Source organism: Bolinopsis microptera, chromosome 3 (genome assembly GCF_026151205.1).
Source record: "Bolinopsis microptera isolate Bmic1 chromosome 3, MBARI_Bmic_1.0, whole genome shotgun sequence".
Lineage (NCBI taxonomy): Eukaryota > Metazoa > Ctenophora > Tentaculata > Lobata > Bolinopsidae > Bolinopsis > Bolinopsis microptera.
Window position 1 is genome coordinate 17,242,649 of NC_087074.1, and position 20,855 is coordinate 17,263,503.

A 20,855-nucleotide genomic window follows, 5' to 3' on the forward strand; every position below is an offset into this window, starting at 1 on the left:
CCCTTCATACTTATGGAGAAGTTGCTCTGTTTGCCGACTCAAATAGCGCATCCAACCAGTGATGTTGTGACTAGGGAGGCAGTGATGCTGCGTTCATTTGCTGTTACACGGTTACATCAGAAAGTAAGCAGTATGTGAGTAATATATGCTATTCTTATCACTCATCCGGCAAATCCTCTTTAACTTGATCATCTTATACCCGGGTAAGATTTTCCTGCTCGAAATCTTAACCCAATTAGTAAGAGAAACTTTGATTTAGAAGCTGAATCCCTGCTCATTAAAGGTTATCTCCCGCGGAAATATGCCTCATCAACAGTCAGCAGAGAAGAGTGTAACCCAAACCCGGACCACCCTCTCAATATCCTCTGGAATGTTCTCAATGTGAACGAAACATGTGTTGTAAGTGCTTATACAAGACTACAAGAATTTAAATCATTTATATTTAATTGGTTTTCAGGATAAGGCAGCAAGAATTGGGCCCGGGTGACAGTTATAAGACGGAACCAGGGTCCTTTATCTCCTACCGTCTGCAAAGAAGGTGCGGAAATTGTCTAAATTCAATTACTTTATTTGGATTTACATTACATGTTCGGAGGTCACTTCCCCACCCAGAGATCGGCTTCAAGATAAATTGATAATTAGCCGTACACCCGATGATTTGACCGACCGCTCATCTTGTTAACGTAACACGCTTCGAGGGTTCATCATTGTTGCATGACAGTATTTTTATATTGATAGTTTGAATTTGAACGCAGCCTATCTGAAACTCGAAATATCAGGTATGATAAGCACAGTTGCTTGTTTGGATAATTTTAGTTAAAATATAGGCTTATATTTAAAATTTCAGTGATCAAAGATTAATGAGAAACTCAGATTTGCGCCTGTAATGATTATGTCAGATTTAAATATAATATAATAGGAGGATATACGTTTATTTATTAATAATAAGTCTATAATAATGATTAAATACATGTGGTGATATCACGAACCCATCTGACTGCAGAGTATATTTGCACAGATTGCTAGTGATCTGAAGCTCATTTCGCCGTGTATGTAATACGTGTCACTCTTGCACTCAGGGTGAAGTCAGAAGATGCTCCGACTTCCTCCCCTTATTTTCCTTATCTCCTCTTTATTCTCCCTCTCTAACTGTGAGTTATTTCATTTTCGTTTCGCAAAAATCTCCTTTATGATAATGATAACGAGACGTTTTTCTTGTTTGAATTTTGTTGGGACTTAATATTAATTTATCGTTACTTATAAAGTACATAGTTTACTCGACCAATTTTGGTAATAAGTAACAACCATATGGTAATCGCCGCTTTTTTTTCTATTTGATCTAAATTTACTTCGAAACATTTCAAAATAGAGCCACATGGCGCCCCGATCTAATATACTATATTATATCTGTGAACGCGAATGATATAGGTGCATAGCAAATAGGAAACTGAAGTTAAATGATAAAACTCAATTTGTAACATGCTTTATACATTGTCTAGAACGTCTTCAGATCTGGATTTTTTAAATAATACCTGTTCGTGATAATGCTTGTTTGACGTTCTTATCAATTTACAACTTAGACTGACAAAATTCATTTACCAGGCGAGGGGGCCAATCCAAACAGCCCAGAATTTCCCGCACCAGTAATCACGGTTGAGCCTAAATTTGGCATTGATCAGGATGGATCAGAAACTTTAATTAAAGTTGCAGTCGAATCAGATAAAGGAGTTTCGAACGACTCCGTCATAGGCAGTTATGCCACATCTAGATCAGATGAAGGGAAAATAGAGACAAGTGATGAGTTACTTGCAAAACTTACAGAAATGCTAGCTTTTCCAGAGCAAGATAGAGGAGCTGATGAGGCTGTCGTCGATGAAACTGAAATCTCAGTTAAAAATCAAAATCTGGTTATCCCTGAAAAGACAGCTGAAAGTGCCACTGAGGAGACGGATGTTAATTCCACTGATGAGTTTGAATTGACTGAGAAACCGAAAGTGGACGTCGCCGACAAACCAATCGCAAAAGTAACTGAGAGTTCAGCAGTTTACGTAACTGTAAAGCCAGCGTTAACTGAGAAGCCAGACATTGAAGTAACGGATAAGCCTGCTGCTGAAATCATTGAGAATCAGGAGGAAGACATGGCTGAAAACCAGAATGTAGAAACGACGGAAACGAGCGAGGAATTACTTGAAAAACTGAATGAAATGCTAGCTATTCCAAAAGAAGATGAAATTAATAACGCTGTCGTTGAAGAAATTAAAGAAGACGCGGCAACAACACCAAAATCAACGGAGAGACCAGTTGCAGAAGTAACTGAAAGCCCAGAGGTTGCTGTGACCGAAAAGCCAGAACTGACTGAGAGGCCCGTCGTGGAGGTTACTCAGAAGCCTATCGTGGAAGTCACTGAAAAGCTCGTCGTGAAAGTTACCGAGAAGCCCATCGTGGAAATCAATGAGAAGATCGTCGTGGAAGATACTGAGATGCTCGTCGCAAAAGAAACTGAGAAGCCTGTCGCAGAAGTCACTGAAACGTCTGGCGTGGTTGATACTACGTGGTTGACCGAAAAGCCAGAACTGACTGACAGGCCCGTCGTGGAAGTTACTGAGAAGCTCGTCATGGAAAATACTGAGATGCCCGTCGCAGAAGTAACTGAGAAGCCCGTCGCAGAAGTCACTGAGACACCTGTCGTGGAAGTCACTGAGAAGCCAATCGTGGAAGTCACTGAGACACCTGTCTTGGAAGTAACTAAGAAGCCTGTGGATGAAGTAACTGAAAAGCCCGTCGTGGAAGTCACTGAGAAGCTCGTCGCAGAAGTAACTGAGAAGCCCGTTGCAGAAGTAACTGAGAAGCCCGTCGTGAAAGTTACTGAAACGCCTGTCGTGGAAGTGACTGAGAAGCCAATCGTGGAAGTAACTGACAAGCCCGTCGCAGAAGTCACTGAGACACCTGTCGTGGAAGTCACTGAGAAGCCAATCATGGACGTAACTGAGAAGCCCGTCGCAAAAGTCACTGAGACACCTGTCGTGGAAGTCACTGAGAAGCCTGTCGATGAAGTAACTGAAAAGCCCGTCGTGGAAGTTACTGAAAAGCCCGTCGCAGAAGTAACTGAGAAGCCCGTCGTGAAAGTTACTGAGACACCTGTCGTGGAAGTAACTGAGAAGCCAATCGTGGAGGTAACTGAGAAGCCCGTCGCAGAAGTGACTGAAAAGCCCGTCGTGGAAGTAACTGAGAAGCCCGTCGTGGAAGTCATTGAAACACCTGTCGTGGAAATGACTGAGAAGCCAATCGTGGAAGTAACTGAGAAGCCCGTCGCAGAAGTCACTGAGACACCTGTCGTGGAAGTCACTGAGAAGCCAATCGTGAAAGTCACTGAGACACCTGTCGTGGAAGTAACTAAGAAGCCTGTCGATGAAGTAACTGGAAAGCCCGTCGTGGAAGTCACTGAGAAGCTCGTCAACAAAGTTACTGAGAAATCAATCGTGGAAGTTACTGAAAAGCCCGTCGCAATAGTAACTGAGAAGCCCATCGCAGAAGTAACTGAGAAGCCCGTCGTGAAAATTACTGAGACACCTGTCGTGGAAGTGACTGTGAAGCCAATCGTGGAAGTCACTGAGAAGCCTGTCGTGGAAGTGACTGAAAAGCCTGTCGCAGAAGTAACTGAGAGGCCTGTCGTGGAAGTCATTGAAACACCTGTCGTGGAAGTAACTGAGAAGCCAATCGTGGATTTAACTGAGAAGGCCGTCGCAGAAGTCACTGAGAAGCGTGTCGTGGCAGTGACTGAAAAGCCCGTTGCAGAAGTAACTGAGAAGCCCGTCGCAGAATTAACTAAGAAGCCCGTCGAGGAAGTTACTGAGACACCTTTCATGGAAGTCACTGAGAAGCCAATAGTGGAAGTTACTGAGAAGCCCGTCGTGGAAGTGACTGAAAAGCCCGTCGCAGAAGTAACTGAGAAGCACGTCGTGGAAGTCATTGAGACTCCTATCGTGGAAGTTACTGAGAAGCCAATCGTGAAAGTAACTGAGAAGCCCGTCACAGAAGTCACTGAGACACCTGTCGTGGAAGTGACTGAGAAGTCAATCGCGGAAGTGACTGAGAAGCCTGTCGTGGCAGTGACTGAGGAGCTCGTCAAGGAAGTTACTGAGAAATCAATCGTGGAGGTCACTGAGACTCCTATCGTGGAAGTGACTGAGAAGCCAATCGTGAAAGTAACTGAGAAGCCCGTCGCAGAAGTCACTGAGACACCTGTCGTGGAAGTGACTGAGGAGTCAATCGCGGAAGTGACTGAGAAGCCTGTCGCAGAAGTGACTGAGAAGCCTGTCATAGAAGTCATTGAGACACCTGTCGTGGAAGTGACAGAGAAGCCAATCGTGGAAGTGACTGAGAGGCCCGTCGCAGAAGTGACTGAAAAACCCGACGTGGAAGTACCTGAGAAGCCTGTCGTGGCAGTAACTGAAAAGCCCGTTGCAGAAGTCACTGAGAAGCACGTCGTGGAAGTCATTGAGACACCTGTCGTGGAAGCCACTGAGAAGCCAATCGAGGAAGTGACTGAGAAGCCTGTCGTGGCAGTGACTGAAAAGCCCGTTGCAGAAGTAACTGAGAAACACGTCGTGGAAGTCATTGAGACACCTGTCGTGGAAGTGACTGAGAAGCCAACTGTGGAAGTGACTGAGAGGCCCGTCGCAGAAGTGACTGAAAAGCCCGACGTGGAAGTACCTGAGAAGCCTGTCGTGGAAGTACCTGAAAAGCCTGACGTGGAAGTGACTGAAAAGCCCGTCGCAGAAGTAACTGAGAAGCCCGTCGTGGAAGTGACTGAAAAGCCCGTCGCAGAAGTAACTGAGAAGCCCGTCGTGGAAGTCATTGAAACACCTTTCGTGGAAGTGACTGAGAAGCCAATCGTGGAAGTAACTGAGAAGCCCGTCGCAGAAGTCACTGAGACACCTGTCGTGGAAGTCACTGAGAAGCCAATCGTGGAAGTGACTGAGAAGCCTGTCGTGGCAGTGACTGACAAGCCCGTTGAAGAAGTAACTGAGAAGCCTGTCGTGGAAGTCACTGAGAAGGCAATCGTGGATGTCAATGAGAAGCCAATCGTGGAAGTGACTCAGAAGCCCGTCGCAGAAGTCACTGAGACACCTGTTGTGGAGGTCACTGAGAAGCCTGTCGTGGCAGTGACTGAGAAGCCCGTCGCAGAAGTGACTGAGAAGCCCGTCGTGGAAGTTACTGGGACACCTGTCGTGGAAGTGACTGAGAAGCCAATCGTGGAGGTAACTGAGAAGCCCGTCGCAGAAGTGACTGAGAAGCCCGTCGTGGAAATCACTGAGAAGCCCGTCGTGGAAGTCATTGAAACACCTGGCGTGGAAATGACTGAGAAGCCCATCGTGGAAGTCACTGAGAGGCTAATCGTAGAAGTGACTGAGAAGCCTGTCGTGGAAGAGACTGAAAAGCCCGTCGCAGAATTAACTGAGACGCCCGTCGTGGAAGTCATTGAAACACCTTTCGTGGAAGTGACTGAGAAGCCAATCGTGGAAGTAACTGAGAAGCCCGTCGCAGAAGTCACTGAGACACCTGTCGTGAAAGTCACTGAGAAGCCAATTATGGAAGTGACTGTCAAGCGTGTCGAGGCAGTGACTGAAAAGCCCGTCCTAGAAGAGACTGAGAAGCTTGTCGTGGAAGTCATTGAAACACCTGTCGTGGAAGTGACTGAGAAGCCAGTCGTGGAAGTAACTGAGAAGCCCGTCGCAGAAGTGACTGAGAAGCCCGTCGTGGAAGTGACTGAGAAGCCAATCGTAGAAGTGACTGAGAAGCCTGTCGTGGAAGTGACTGAAAAGCCCGTCGCAGAAGTAACTGAGAAGCCCGTCGTGGAATTCATTGAAACACCTTTCGTGGAATTGACTGAGAAGCCAATCGTGGAAGTAACTGAGAAGCCTGTCGCAGAAGTTACTGAGACATCTGTCGTAAAAGTCACTGAGAAGCCAATCGTAGAAGTGACTAAGAAGCCTGTCGTGGAAGTCATTGAAACACCTGTCGTGGAAGTGACTGAGAAGCCAGTCGTGGAAGTGACTGAAAAGCCCATCGCAGAAGTGACTGTGAATCCCGTCGTGGAAGTCACTGAGACACCTGTCGTGGAAGTAACTGAGAATCCTTTCGAAGAAGAAAATGAAAAGCCCGTCGAGGAAGTCACTGAAAAGCCCGTCGCAGAAGTAACTGAGAAGCCCATCGCAGAAGTAACTGAGAAGCTCATCGTGGAAGTTACTGAGACACCTGTCGTTGAAGTGACTAAGAAGCCAATCGTGGTGGAAGTAACTGAGAAACCCGTCGCAGAAGTCACTGAGAAGCCCGTCGTGGAAGTCACTGAGAAGCCAATCGTGGAAGTCACTGAGAAGCCCGTGACTGAAAAGCCCGTTGCAGAAGTTACTGAGAAGCCCGTTGCAGAAGTCACTGAGACACCTGTCGTGGAAGTCACTGAGAAGCCAATCGTGGAAGTGACTGAAAAGTCTGTCATAGAAGTGTCTGAGAAGCCTGTCGTGGAAGTGACTGAGAAGCCTGTCGTGGATGTCACTGAGACACCTGTCGTAGGAGTGTCTGAGAAGCCTGTTGTGGAAGGGACTGAAAAGCCTGTTGCAGAAGTAACTGAGAAGCTTGTCGCAGTAGTCACTGAGACACCTGTCGTGGAAGTGACTGAGAAGCCTGTCGTGGCAGTGACTGAGAAGCCTGTCGTGGCAGTGACTGAGGAGCTCGTCAAGAAAGTAACTGAGAAATCAATCGTGGAGGTCACTGAAAAGCCTGTCGCAGAAGTAACTGAGAAGCCCGTCGCAGAATTAACTAAGAAGCCCGTCGAGGAAGTTACTGAGACACCTTTCATGGAAGTCACTGAGAAGCCAATAGTGGAAGTTACTGAGAAGCCCGTCGTGGAAGTGACTGAAAAGCCCGTCGCAGAAGTAACTGAGAAGCACGTCGTGGAAGTCATTGAGACTCCTATCGTGGAAGTTACTGAGAAGCCAATCGTGAAAGTAACTGAGAAGCCCGTCACAGAAGTCACTGAGACACCTGTCGTGGAAGTGACTGAGAAGTCAATCGCGGAAGTGACTGAGAAGCCTGTCGTGGCAGTGACTGAGGAGCTCGTCAAGGAAGTTACTGAGAAATCAATCGTGGAGGTCACTGAGACTCCTATCGTGGAAGTGACTGAGAAGCCAATCGTGAAAGTAACTGAGAAGCCCGTCGCAGAAGTCACTGAGACACCTGTCGTGGAAGTGACTGAGGAGTCAATCGCGGAAGTGACTGAGAAGCCTGTCGCAGAAGTGACTGAGAAGCCTGTCATAGAAGTCATTGAGACACCTGTCGTGGAAGTCACTGCGAAGCCAATCGTGGAAGTCACTGAGAAGCTTGTCGTGGAAGTGACTGAAAAGCCCGTCGCAAAAGTAACTGAGAAGCACGTCGTAAAAGTCATTGAGACCATTATCGTGGAAGTGACTGAGAAGCCAATCGTGGAAGTAACTGAGAAGCCCGTCAGTGAAGTCACTGAGACACCTGTCGTGGAAGTCATTGAGAAGCCAATTGTGGAAGTTACTGAGACACCTGTCGTGGAAGTGACTGAGAAGCCCGTCATGGAAGTCACTGAGAAGCCAATCGTGGAAGTCACTGAGAAGCCTGTGACTGAAAAGCCCGTTACAGAAGTTACTGAGAAGCCCGTCGCAGAAGTCACTGAGACACCTGTCGTGGAAGTCACTGAGAAGCCAATCGTGGAAGTGACTGAAAAGCCCGTCGTGGAAGTGACTGGGAAGCCAATCGTGGAAGTAACTGAGAAGCCTGTCGCAGAAGTCACTGAGAGGCCTGTCATAGAAGTCATTGAGACACCTGTCGTGGAAGTCACTGAGAAGCCAATCGTGGAAGCGACTGAGAAGCCCGTCGTGGAAGTGACTGGGAAGCCAATAGTTGAAGTAACTGAGAAGCCCGTCGCAGAAGTCACTGAGACACCTGTCGTAGAAGTCACTGCGAAGCCAATCGTGGAAGTCACTGAGAAGCTTGTCGTGGAAGTGACTGAAAAGCCCGTCGCAAAAGTAACTGAAAAGCACGTCGTAAAAGTCATTGAGACCCTGACTGAGAAGCCAATCGTAGAAGTAACTGAGAAGCCCGTCAGTGAAGTCACTGAGACACCTGTCGTGGAAGTGACTGGGAAGCCAATAGTTGAAGTAACTGAGAAGCCCGTCGCAGAAGTCACTGAGAAGCCCGTCGTGGAAGTCACTGAGAAGCCAATCGTGGAAGTCACTGAGAAGCCCGTGACTGAAAAGCCCGTTGCAGAAGTTACTGAGAAGCCCGTTGCAGAAGTCACTGAGACACCTGTCGTGGAAGTCACTGAGAAGCCAATCGTGGAAGTGACTGAAAAGTCTGTCATAGAAGTGTCTGAGAAGCCTGTCGTGGAAGTGACTGAGAAGCCTGTCGTGGAAGTCACTGAGACACTTGTCGTAGGAGTGTCTGAGAAGCCTGTTGTGGAAGGGACTGAAAAGCCTGTTGCAGAAGTAACTGAGAAGCTTGTCGCAGTAGTCATTGAGACACCTGTCGTGGAAGTGACTGGGAAGCCAATCGTGGAAGTAACTGAGAAGCCCGTCGCAGAAGTCACTGAGACACCTGTCGTGGATGCCACTGAGAAGCCAATCGTGGAAGTCACTGAGAAGCTTGTCGTTGCAGTGACTGAAAAGCCCGTCGTAGAAGTAACTGAAAAGCCTGTCGCAGAAGTCACTGAGAAGCCAATCGTGGAAGTCACTGAGAAGCCAATTGTGGAAGTGACTGAGAAGCCTGTCGTGGAAGTGACTGAAAAGCCCGTTGCAGAATTAACTGAGAAGCCTTTCGTGGAAGTTACTGAGACACCTGTCGTGGAAGTCACTGAGACACCTGTCGTGGAAGTAACTGGAAAGCCTGTCGTGGAAGTGACTGAGAAGCCTGTCGTGGAAGTGACTGAAAAGCCCGGTACAGAGGTAGCTGAGAAGCCCGTCGTGGAAGTTACTGAGAGCCCAGAGGTTGTCGTAACTGAAAAGCCAGAATTGACTGAGAAGCCCGTCGCAGAAGTAACTGAGAAATCCGTCGTGGAAGTTACTAAGAAGCCCGTCGTGGAAGTGACTGAGACACCTGTCGTTAAGGTGACTGAGAAGCCCGTTGTCGAAGTCACTGAGAAGCTCGTCAAGGAAGTTACTGAGAAGTCAATCGTGTTAGTCACTGAAAGGCCCGTCGCTGAAGTAACTGAGAAGCCCGTTGCAGAAGTCGCCGAGACACCTGTCGTGAAAGTCACTGAGAAGCCAGTCGTTGAATTTACTGAGAAGCATGTCGTGGAAGTGACTGAAAAGTCTGTCGCAGAAGTAACTGAGCAGCTCGTCGCAGAAGTAACCGAGAAGCTCGTCGCAGAAGTCACTGATCCACCTGTCGTGGAAGTCACTGAGAAGCCAATCGTGGAAGTGACTGAGAAGCCTGTCGTGGAAGTGACTGAAAAACCTGTTGCAGAAGTAACTGAGAAGACCGTCGTGAAAGTTACTGAAAAGCCTGTCATGGAAGTAACTGAGAAGCTTGTCGTGGAAGTGACTGAGAGACCAGAGGTTGTCGGAACCGAAAAGCCAGAATTGACTGAGAAGCCCGTCTTGGAAGTTACTGAGAAGCCTATCGTGGAAGTGACTGAAAAGCCCGTCGCAGAAGTAACTGAGAGACCTGAGGTTGAAGTGACCAAAAAGCCGGACCTGACTGCGAAGTCAGATGTGGAAGTCACTGAGACGCCAGATGTAGCAGTCACTGAGATTCCTGAGGAAGAAGATGAAGGATCGACAGATACATCTAATGACGCCGACATCACAGAAAAACCTACAGAGGACATTGTGGAAGAGGAGGGCACTACTGAGTCAGTAATCCCAACCACTGGTAAACCTAGACCTGATGGGACGGAGACTTTTACTAAAAACCAAGTGGAGGACGGAACGGACTCGGGGATTACAGATGATTTCAAGATTGTTGCTGAAGACGCCCAAATCACAGAAAAGCCTACAGAGGATGAAGTAGAAGAGGAGGGCATTACTGAGTCAGTAATCCCAACCACTGGTAAACCTAGACCTGATGGGACGGAGACTTTTACTAAAAACCAAGTGGAGGACGGAACGGACTCGGGGATTACAGATGATTTCAAGATTGTTACTGAAGACGCCCAAATCACAGAAAAGCCTACAGAGGATGAAGTAGAAGAGGAGGGCACTACTGAGTCAGTAATCCCAACCACTGGTATACCTGATGGGAAAGAGACCGGTACTGAAAAGGGGGAGTATGGAACAGACTCTGGAGGTAAAGATGGTTCTGATATTGTTACAGAAGAACCCATCGAACGTACCGAATCTCCTCCTCCGATGACGTTCGCAAACGCTACTACCCAAGGTCCTGTAACTGCAACAGAAGGCACCCCTGATTGTGGAGCCGAGGAGTGTGGAGTGACTGTTTGTGCTCTTCAGCAGTGTTGGTGCGAGGTGGGAGGTGTGGTGATATCGGGAACCAATCGGGACGCTAGCAATTCTCTCAAGTGTGGTTTGTGCTTTCTTCATCTTGTTGTTCCTTCATGTTCCTGAGGTATCGGAGGATACTTAATTTAAAAAATATTGAAAAACGTCATCTTATATCATAACTAACCCGATGTTTTGTTAAAGTAACGTATTCTCCAGAGTACATCCACAAGACCACAAACTGTATTAGAGAGCAAGCCTCAGTGAGTTATGTCAGATGCGATGAGTTTGGAAATTATCAGCCATCACAGTGTCATCCAAAGGTCAGACTATAATAAAAATGTATTATAATTAACAAAACCTCGTCAGTAAAAGCTTTTATTTTTGGACCACCTTTGATAGAAATTTGTTTCAAAATCTACCGTTCACCAATTTTTTGAAAGCATCTGAGATGAGTTCAATGCTTTCGTTTTTTTCGTTATCATCAAAAGTGGTACTAAGATTATTTATCAGGAGCTTTTTAACTTTTAAATAAATTTGTCCAAATTTCAGGGACACTGTTTCTGTGTCAGTCGCTATGGAGAAGAGATTCCTGGAACAAGATCCTTCTTTGAGGCTTCTTGTTCGTTCTGTAAGTTGACTTCTTAGTTCTTCGTATGATTAAATTTAAAACATGTTTAAGTTTTGTTGAACCTCGTTATCTCTAAATCTCCTGGTTAAAGTTAGAACGTTTCTATAAAACTGTCTCAGCTACTTTAGTCTGATTAAAAACGTTTTTGGAGTCCATCACGTTTCAGAATCGTTAATTTCAGTGAACATACCGGAAATAGGAGTGGAGGAAAGTAAGGCTGATCTGTGTTTGGAGGTACAGAGTAGGCAGTTGTCTATTTACTCTGTGGACAGATACGTTGCTCAGTGTAACAACCAGGTTTGTTACAGTCCACGTTAAATTTTAGTATTTTATGTTTAAGATTAGTGTTTTGTCGGGTTGGAGACTTAAAATTGAAATATTTATTTGTCAAGATTATTAGATCATCAGCCATGATTCATGGCGACGGAAGTTTTATTTAATACTTCTGATAAGAAGATCGGCTTATTAAACAGATTAGTACTACCGTACTGGGACCGGATACTGAAAATCTCCTGAACTCGTAAAAAATGTGCATAAGACAAAGAATCTGTTTACATCAAATTATCTCGAAAATTCGCAAATAATTAATCAGGAACTTACAAGAATGGACCCAAATACTGGTCCTTGGAACAACTCCTTCCTGGATGAAAGTTCTGATATTCGTGAAAACAATGTTCCATTTCTTACAAAAATATTTCATTTCATTGAAACATCTTCTGAAGCCAGGAATAATGGCGCGTGCCAGCTGCTATCTCTAACCCGTATGTTGCAGGGAGGGTACGTGAAGGAGCAGTGTGACGAAGAAGAGTGCTGGTGTGTTGATACTTTGGGAGCCAGGTTGCCGGACACGTTCCACCCTCGCTGGGGAGATCCTATCTTTATTCCTTGCGGTGAGTATGAAAGCAGATTACTTGTTAATTACTCAGCTACTACATGTGCAGTTCTGTGTGTTATATCTCACATTATTTCACAAATTCTCATATTTTTTCAATGTTTCCCCTCGTCCACTAAACACATTTTCCCTTCAGACGACAGACTGTGGAGTGCCCAATGTCTGAGTCCCATGGTTTGGAGAGAAGGAGCGAACGTGTGTGCAGCCACGTGTTCTGAACCCGCCCCTGAGGGCAGTCAGTGTAAGGGACAAGTCACCAGGTAAGCCACGTGTTCAGAACCCGCCCCTGAGGGCAGTCAGTGTAAGGGACAAGTCACCAGGTAAGCCACGTGTTCAGAACCCGCCCCTGAGGGCAGTCAGTGTAAGGGACAAGTCACCAGGTAAGCCACGTGTTCTGAACCCACCCCTGAGGGCAGTCAGTGTAAGGGACAAGTCACCAGGTAAGCCACGTGTTCTGAACCCGCCCCTGAGGGCAGTCAGTGTAAGGGACAAGTCACCAGGTAAGCCACGTGTTCAGAACCCGCCCCTGAGGGCAGTCAGTGTAAGGGACAAGTCGCCAGGTAAGCCATGTGTTCAGAACCCGCCCCTGAGGGCAGTCAGTGTAAGGGACAAGTCACCAGGAAAGCCACGTGTTCTGAACCCGCCCCTGAGGGCAGTCTGTGTAAGGGACAAGTCACCAGGTAAGCCACGTGTTCAGAACCCGCCCCCGAGGGCAGTCAGTGTAAGGGACAAGTCACCAGGTAAGCCACGTGTTCAGAACCCGCCCCCGAGGGCAGTCAGTGTAAGGGACAAGTCACCAGGTAAGCCACGTGTTCTGAACCCGCCCCTGAGGGCAGTCAGTGTAAGGGACAAGTCACCAGGTAAGCAACGTGTTCTGAACCCGCCCCTGAGGGCAGTCAGTGTAAGGGACAAGTCACCAGGTAAGCCACGTGTTCTGAACCCGCCCCTGAGGGCAGTCAGTGTAAGGGACAAGTCACCAGGTAAGCCACGTGTTCTGAACCCGCCCCTGAGGGCAGTCAGTGTAAGGGACAAGTCACCAGGTAAGCCACGTGTTCAGAACGTGCCCCCGAGGGCAGTTAGTGTAAGGGACAAGTCACCAGGTAAGCCACGTGTTCAGAACCCGCCCCTGAGGGCAGTCAGTGTAAGGGACAAGTCACCAGGAAAGCCACGTGTTCAGAACCTGCCCCCGAGGGCAGTCAGTGTAAGGGACAAGTCACCAGGTAAGCCACGTGTTCTGAACCCGCCCCTGAGGGCAGTCAGTGTAAGGGACAAGTCACCAGGTAAGCCACGTGTTCTGAACCCGCCCCTGAGGGCAGTCAGTGTAAGGGACAAGTCACCAGGTAAGCCACGTATTCTGAACCCGCCCCCGAGGGCAGTCAGTGTAAGGGACAAGTCACCAGGTAATCAGATACTATACCTCCTGACTCCTGAGTCCTGCATACTTGCGCTTATCTACTATCAAGTTTAATTCGATATGGTTTCAGGTGGTCTTAAGTGCACCATATGATTTATTTTTATTTTTCTCTTTTTCACCGTCGAGACCGTATGAGATGAATCATAAACCTGATTAAAGTAGATTCTATTTTCCATAATCTCAGTTTCTTATCGACGGTCATCATCCACAAGAAAATAACTTAAATATATAACTTACGTAATGAATAATTTACGTAATAAATAATTTAAAAAGTTAAATAACAAATATTATTCTAGGTGTGCCTGCCCACTATCCCTACCCATACTTCAAAATGACACGTGTGTTTCTCTATACGACTGTGAAGAACAAACAGCAGGTTACTTCACGTTCATTATTGTCCAATGTCCAAAGTAAAATATATTGACATATTATAAATTATGAAGTTTTTAAGGCAGAGCTTTAAGGCTCAAATCTTCTTTCGAATCCTGATTTAAACTCCTCATCGTTACAAAGTCACTAAACATATGGGTGATTTAAAACACGACTTCAGAGTCAGAAAAGGATTGCGGAGGGATGGTGTGGGAGGAGTGTGGTTGCCAGAAGAGCTGTGCAACCCGTCACGATGGCAACTGTACCACGTGCTCGCCCACGTGCGTGTGTCCCCCTGACACCCCCTACCTGCATCATGGCTTCTGTGTGGACGAGGAGGACTGTCCTGAAATAACTGCTGCAGGTTCGTTTAGGCTTCCTTTTTTACATCATTCTACGTTTTATTAACATATTCGCGGCAAATTGATTTGGAATCTTCAGATCCAGAATAAAATATTATTTCTTTCGTTAGAAGGAAAAGAATTGATACGGTTGATATAAGTGCCCAGTATTTTGGTTGATAAGCATATATCCTGTACTAACTTAAGTTTTGACTCATAATTTTTGGGTCTCAGTCATTTAGTCGTCAGATTTTGATGAACATTTATTTATGAACTCAAAAGAACAGCAGCTAAAAGTAAAGCACCCGAAAACTATATTTTTGGGTAAGTTAAAGGTACCTTTTGGCGACAAACGGGCTTGGGTCATTTTAAAATTAGGCCTCGGCAATAGCATGTTTGAAGAGCCTTGCAGCAAAATATACGAAATTTCGTGAGCTATGTAAAATATTCGAATCTGAATTGGTTTTTAACAAAATCTTAATAGATTGATCTTAACCGATTAGCAAAGAAAATGAGTGGAAAATATAGTAGACCGCTCCTTCATGAAAATGTGTATAGACATTTAAAACCTTTTCAATGTATAGTGAACACCGCTGTACATTATATTTACTAGCAGGAACCCGTATAACCCTAAAATGGTGTCAAGACTCAAGAGACTAAAATAATTTAAATTATTACCTATTTAATTCGCGTTTTTGACACCACTTGGGGGTCCAAATTTTGGGCTCTAAAACTCCTATTCCTTGGCCAATTTTTTATTTTTTCATGCTGATTTGAAAAGCATAAAATCATTTGACCCAGTCAAAAAAGTTTCAGTTTTATATCATTTACGGTTTTTGCGGAAGGTCGCGTTAAAGTTGATGCCGTGGTGTCAGTAAAACGGCACGGATATATACATATATATCGTCTCGCTTTATATATGGACACGTTCATTTGAGTTTGAGGATATTGGTAAACAAAAAAGATAGCGTTTTTGACGATAGTGGCTTAATTTTGACATTTATCAACCTAGCACGTTCAGAAGTTCTGAACATTAGCCACGTAACCCATACTCCCATATGCACTGCTCGGAAAGAAAATCTATTGTTGTTAGGCACTATAATGGTTCAAATGTCACATTTTGTGTGACTTAGTTATCTGCAGTTGTCTAATTATCATTCCTTGGTCTGAAATATAGTAGATTAGGTCAATCTAACAATTATGATACAATATTGGTTAAAGGGCACGGATCGAACGGTTACAAGGCAATATTTTGGTAACTTTGTCACACTCAGAATACCATACCTCTATTCTACTGTGAGGTGTCCTCAAAAACCTTTTAACTCATTATTTGATGGTTGATCTACCAATTATAGCCCTAAAATATGTTGTTTCGAATAGTTAGCTAATACAGGCACTTGGTTATCGGGAAATGAGGTTAATTCTGTCACAATATATGGAATTTTAAATTTTGGGCGAATTATTTATATCTGATTTTGGTTTGAAAGGCGGGAAAACTTTACATGATGACAATGTAGTTGATGCAAGTTAAGATCAGTTGATGTTTATATTGTCACAAAAATGATACGAAATCGTAAATAGGTTTAAAATAATGATTATAGAATGAAATAGTTTCTTATAATAACTCTTATATTAACTGTTTGACAAAGTAAACATGTCTTGCCCCTATTTTAAAGATCTATATATTCTATGACTCTATTAGAATTCAACCTTCTTTCAGAAAAAAATCGGTAGAATATTGTCCAGAACATCAGAGCTCAAGTTTAACAATTTCAGGTTAAATTTGTCAAAGTAGCTAAAAATGTGACAAAATTGACTTTTCCTGCCCCAATAATTTCAACTTTTCAAGATAGAGTGTAAAAATTAGCATAGGCTGCTTTATTACCTATATAAATCGATCCAAACTACGAAAAAGATTTGTTAATCTGATGACGATTACCTAACTCTAATAATAACTGATGTGACAAAGTAAACATATCTTGCCCCTATTTTGAAGATCTATAACTCTATTAGAATTCAGCATTCTTTCAGAAACGATTGGTAGTATATTGTCTAGAACATCAGAGCTCAAGTTTAACAATTTTAGATTAATTTGTCAAAGACACTAAAAATGTGACAAAATTAACTTTCCCTGCCCCAACAATATCAAGATAGTGTGTTAAAATTGACATAGGATGCTTTATTGCCTATATTAATCGATCCAAACTACGAAAAAGATCTGTTAATCTGATGACGATTACCTAACTCTTATAATAACTGATGTGACAAAGTAAACATGTCTTGCCCCTATTTCGAAGAGCTATACCTCTATTAGAATACTATGTAACTTTATCATCAATGAACTAGTTATTTTGCCAGCAAGGAGCTAACAGAGTTATAATAATTTTTTTGTGACGAAATTACCATATTTTTGACCATGTTGCAGTAGTTTAATTGTGACACTGTTAACATATCACCACCCGATAATGATTTATGTGACTGGTGCGTGGTTCTAACAGTGTTGTTTGATCCATAGTATGTAATATAAGAGGTTTAAGCTGGTATATCATTATTTGTTTAATTTCACACATGTTCAGATATCATCAAGATTATGTGACAAAGTAGACTTGTTTGTGCCTTCTGTGTTTTAATTCCTTACGACTATATGATATAATAACAATTCCTAGCACTTCCAGGCCATCAAATAAACCTTCACTACTCAGCATTGCTTATCAGGGTGCCCTAAACATTCTTCACATGTTTTCTTAAATGTGTGACATAGTAAACCTGAGTGCACCATCTAACGAAAAGAATTGTCAAATATGTGGTCATATGTACCCATCCATGTACCCATCCAATCAACTGGACACTAAAAAATTTGGTCAAAAACGGCAGCAAGGGGTCCATATTTACTCCGTCACATGTTTATAGTGTGACAATGTAACCATTTCCATGCCGGCCGTATTTAAGCGATATCTTATCACCTGATTAAGATATCGTTAAGTGACAAAGTTAGCCTAGAGGATGAGACGATTATCCTAACCATCAAGGGTTTGTGTAATTTCATAGTGTGACAAAGGCAACTACACTGTGCCTTTTAATAGGGTCACTTATATTTACCAATATCCTCAAACTCAAATGAACGTGTCCATATAGTAAGATATGTAACTTGGCCCTGATGTATCAAGAAGTAATCCCCGGAGAAAGATCTCAAATTTGAGGACCAAAAGGCTGGTAAAGGCTCTCAAATGGCGCAAGTGCACATTGCAATGCACTTAGTGCATATCTATTATGTGTAGGGTTGAGTCCCAACTTGCTGCATAGCGATGTGTATTCAATGGACCATATCACTATATCAGGGATACTGAAGGGATACTGAAGGGAAAGGAAGCAGTTCTAACGAGCGCTTCTCAAACACAAGGATATATCTTGTGAACTTGGCTAGTATATATGAAACATTTGACATGGAGTTGTAGGGTGAGTTATGTGCCTCGCCGGGCTAAAGTAGTGGATGTCCTTGCTGTACGGCAAGTTAAACAAGGAACTGAAACTACTAGGTTCCGTACAGACTCAACTCTGCACCCATGTCAATATGTTCATTATATGCAAGCCTCTTGATTTATAATCACCGGGTCTAGTAATTGTTTAAGAGAGTTCTCTGGCAGTTACGAAACTCGAGAGACTGTGGGATACTGAAGGGAAAGGAAGCAGTTCTAACGAGCGCTTCTCAAACACAAGGATATATCTTGTGAACTTGGCTAGTATATATGAAACATTTGACATGGAGTTGTAGGGTGAGTTATGTGCCTCGCTGGGCTAAAGTAGTGGATGTCCTTGCTGTACGGCAAGTTAAACAAGGAACTGAAACTACTATGTTCCGTACAGACTCAACTCTGCACCCATGTCAATATGTTCATTATATGCAAGCCTCTTGATTTATCCCATACCACTGTAGAAATAAAACAAACATTTAACCATTAATTTTTCAAACAGGAATTGTTATTTGACAACCAGTAACCACCAACTTTTTGGTCTCATATCCTGTATTATAACTATATATAACTATATATTCTATAAATATATACGATTTTACGACAATTTAAAAAGTAATGATGATAATCATCAATGGACAATGAGGGCCAATTTGATGAAAGCGTATGCGTAAATCATTGCTGATCGGTAATAAACCGGCGTCAAGTGTTGATATTAAACAAAATTGATAATTTTATATTTTAATTCAGTCACCCAATATTAATCTTTTTAAATTATGCAAATAATCAAAACGTTAATTAGTTGTCGAATTGTCACTCTAAATAGCCATGTCCTAAAATTTCGCACTTTCTTGCAGACACTTCTTAATTAGAATTGCATCCATCGGAGCCACACGTTTTCCAGTTAGAGAAGTCGCTGCCTCCTCTGTCTCCGATGTACCAGGAGACAGCCCTCAAGCTGTGGTAACCGAACCACCCTCTGTTCAAGCAGCCTGTTACTCTCGCCTTTGCCTCAGCGGTCGCGTTGTAGTATTCAATAGAATAACACTTGTTGTGCCTACAACTTGTCAGAGTATCTTCGCAACTATTGACCGCCCTGAAATTGATATGTGTGTTCAGCAGAGATGGTACGGGTACTGCGGTTGAGTTGTAACCGGCAATTTTATAACTGGCCGGCCATGTACTGCTAGTTGTATAGTAGCTGAGGGTTAAACTAATAGTTTTAAGTTATATACTACTCGATAAAGTACTCAATATACGTACTCAAGATCTTTGCTTTTGAAAACTCCTGGCAGGAAAGGGTCTTCATTTGGACCAAACTCTCTGCATTCATAACATTGAACCCTGCCGTCTGCCACGGTTAGAAGAGCACCAACTAGTGCCAAAAATATCAACATCGCTGAAAGGGGGGATATAGTTAGTAAAACATAATGGGTATATCTGAATTGAAAAGAGCACTATATTTCAGTATAAGTTGGATTAAAAAGATTATTGTAACCCCCTCCCCCAAAAACCTCCGCCTTAGAACTCCGTGCCCCAGATTTTCTATCTAAATCGCTATCCCTAAAGTTTGGAGAAGGGTGAGAATATTATTCGGGTCAAGAGTGGGGTTCAGTCGAGATAAATAATCTGGGACACGAAGTACTGCAGCAGGACAACGCTACCGAACGAAACTTATTCACCGCAAAAGTGAATATGTGCTACCCGTTTTATACAATTTTTAATGGCATGACGATTCCCATCTCGCGTGAAATAATCGACAAGACAATCCTAACGCCAAAGTTATAGTAACTTCAGGAGGAAATACACTCGTTTGGAAGTCATTATTCCCTATGGATGGTACTGATAACAAGAACTTATCAACAGGGACAAATTTTAATTGCATTTTCGGATCATGCCAGATGTGAACTAAACCAAGAAGAAGTCCTGAAGAAATTTGGAACCCTTCTGGGGAAATTTGGAATTCAATAATCCATATGGATGGTACTAATAACAGGGACTTATCAAGAGGGACAAATTTTAATTGCATTTTCGGATCGTGCCAGAAGTTCTGTATATATACTGCACAAGTTTTGGGACGAAATGGCGGCCCATCGTTCGGATTATAATATTTAATAGATAATTATGCCCATCTTTTTGGCTCTACTGATAAGAACCTCGCGAAATTTTATTTGTTCCCATGAACTTAATTAACCCTGCCCCTTTTGTCAGATTGTGTGAACGGAACGGTGTACACAGAGTGTGCTGAAGAATGCCCGGCGACCTGCACCGACCCCTTCCCATCTTGTACTTCAGAGTGTAAGGAGGGCTGCCAGTGCCCTTCTCACGCTCCCTTACTCAACGATGGACAATGCATCCCTGCTAAGGAGTGTCCTGATGAAGGTGCTCTTCAAGTTTAATCTATTAATATATAACTTACTTTAACTTTTAAGTGAAAACTGAGGAAAACGGGAGCACCGTTACCAAAATTAATGTAGAATCATTTTTGTTTCCAAGACTATCCTATATGTATCCTTTCCATGTTTTAGTATCAGAAATTTCCAGTATCTTGTCGACCTCAACACAATTACATTATCCACAAGCTCATCCGATATTATCAAATGCTTTCCATCAGACTTAACTGCGTGTCAGAAGAGCAGGAACTCTGTGTTGTTCGGAGCTGACATGAGCCTGCTACCAACCAGGTTATACTCAAAATAATGGAATCTATATAACATATTGGTGTTTATTTTGAGGAGCAAATTTAGTGTTGCAGAGAAGGTTCCGTAAGTAATTACAGGCTTCACACTGAAACTCTATTCCCGTTTAGATGCGATGAAAATGGAGCCTATCTCCCACTACAGTGCTCGTGGGCTGAGTGTTTCTGTGTGACCCCCCTTGGAACCAGAGTAGCCACTGTCCCTTACTCTCTTGATGACTCTGTTTGCCGTGAGTATTAAGAGTACAGTTTGAATAGCCAATTTAATTAGTGAACCTTATTAATAGGATTATTATGGTTCATTTATTTTGATAAAGAGTGAGTGAGATTGATTATCTAAACTGCCTTTCAGACGAGATCGACTATAAAGTGGGGTCAGAGTGCAATGAAACTCACTGCTGGTGCACTGACAATAGAGGGAGCCCTGTTCAACACACTGCACGGTATGATATTTGAGGGTTTGCACGGTATGATATTTGAGGGTTATTGTTCAGGAAGTTAGGTGTACACAAAGAGAATCACCAGATTTAGTTACAAATAGTTGATATTATTGTTCAACAGGTTGAAGCATGCGGAG

General features: G+C 43.7%; 2 protein-coding genes across 2 annotated transcripts in view; both read left to right on the forward strand.

Annotated features, from left to right (window-relative positions):
* LOC134812705 (POU domain, class 2, transcription factor 2-like) overlaps positions 1 to 20,855 on the forward strand; it is a 1,142,226-nt gene that overhangs the window by 1,015,865 nt on the left and 105,506 nt on the right. The window lies entirely within an intron of this gene.
* LOC134813253 (titin-like) lies at positions 1,067 to 12,250 on the forward strand. Its single transcript, XM_063820941.1, has 7 exons — positions 1,067 to 1,151; positions 1,603 to 10,548; positions 10,683 to 10,786; positions 11,016 to 11,094; positions 11,276 to 11,391; positions 11,867 to 11,984; positions 12,123 to 12,250. Exons 1-7 carry the CDS (start codon positions 1,094 to 1,096, stop codon positions 12,248 to 12,250), a joined length of 9,549 nt encoding a protein of 3,182 aa, XP_063677011.1. The 5' UTR covers positions 1,067 to 1,093.

What these genes read in the sequence shown, in the direction of transcription:
- LOC134813253 (XM_063820941.1), top strand. Translation starts at nt 1,094, where the DNA reads ATGCTCCGACTTCCTCCCCTTATTTTCCTTATCTCCTCTTTATTCTCC. An exon ending in TAGCAATTCTCTCAAGTGTG is followed by an intron (nt 10,549 to 10,682) that starts GTTTGTGCTTTC and finishes CGTATTCTCCAG; the next exon opens with AGTACATCCACAAGACCACA. An exon ending in TCCTATCTTTATTCCTTGCG is followed by an intron (nt 11,985 to 12,122) that starts GTGAGTATGAAA and finishes TTTTCCCTTCAG; the next exon opens with ACGACAGACTGTGGAGTGCC.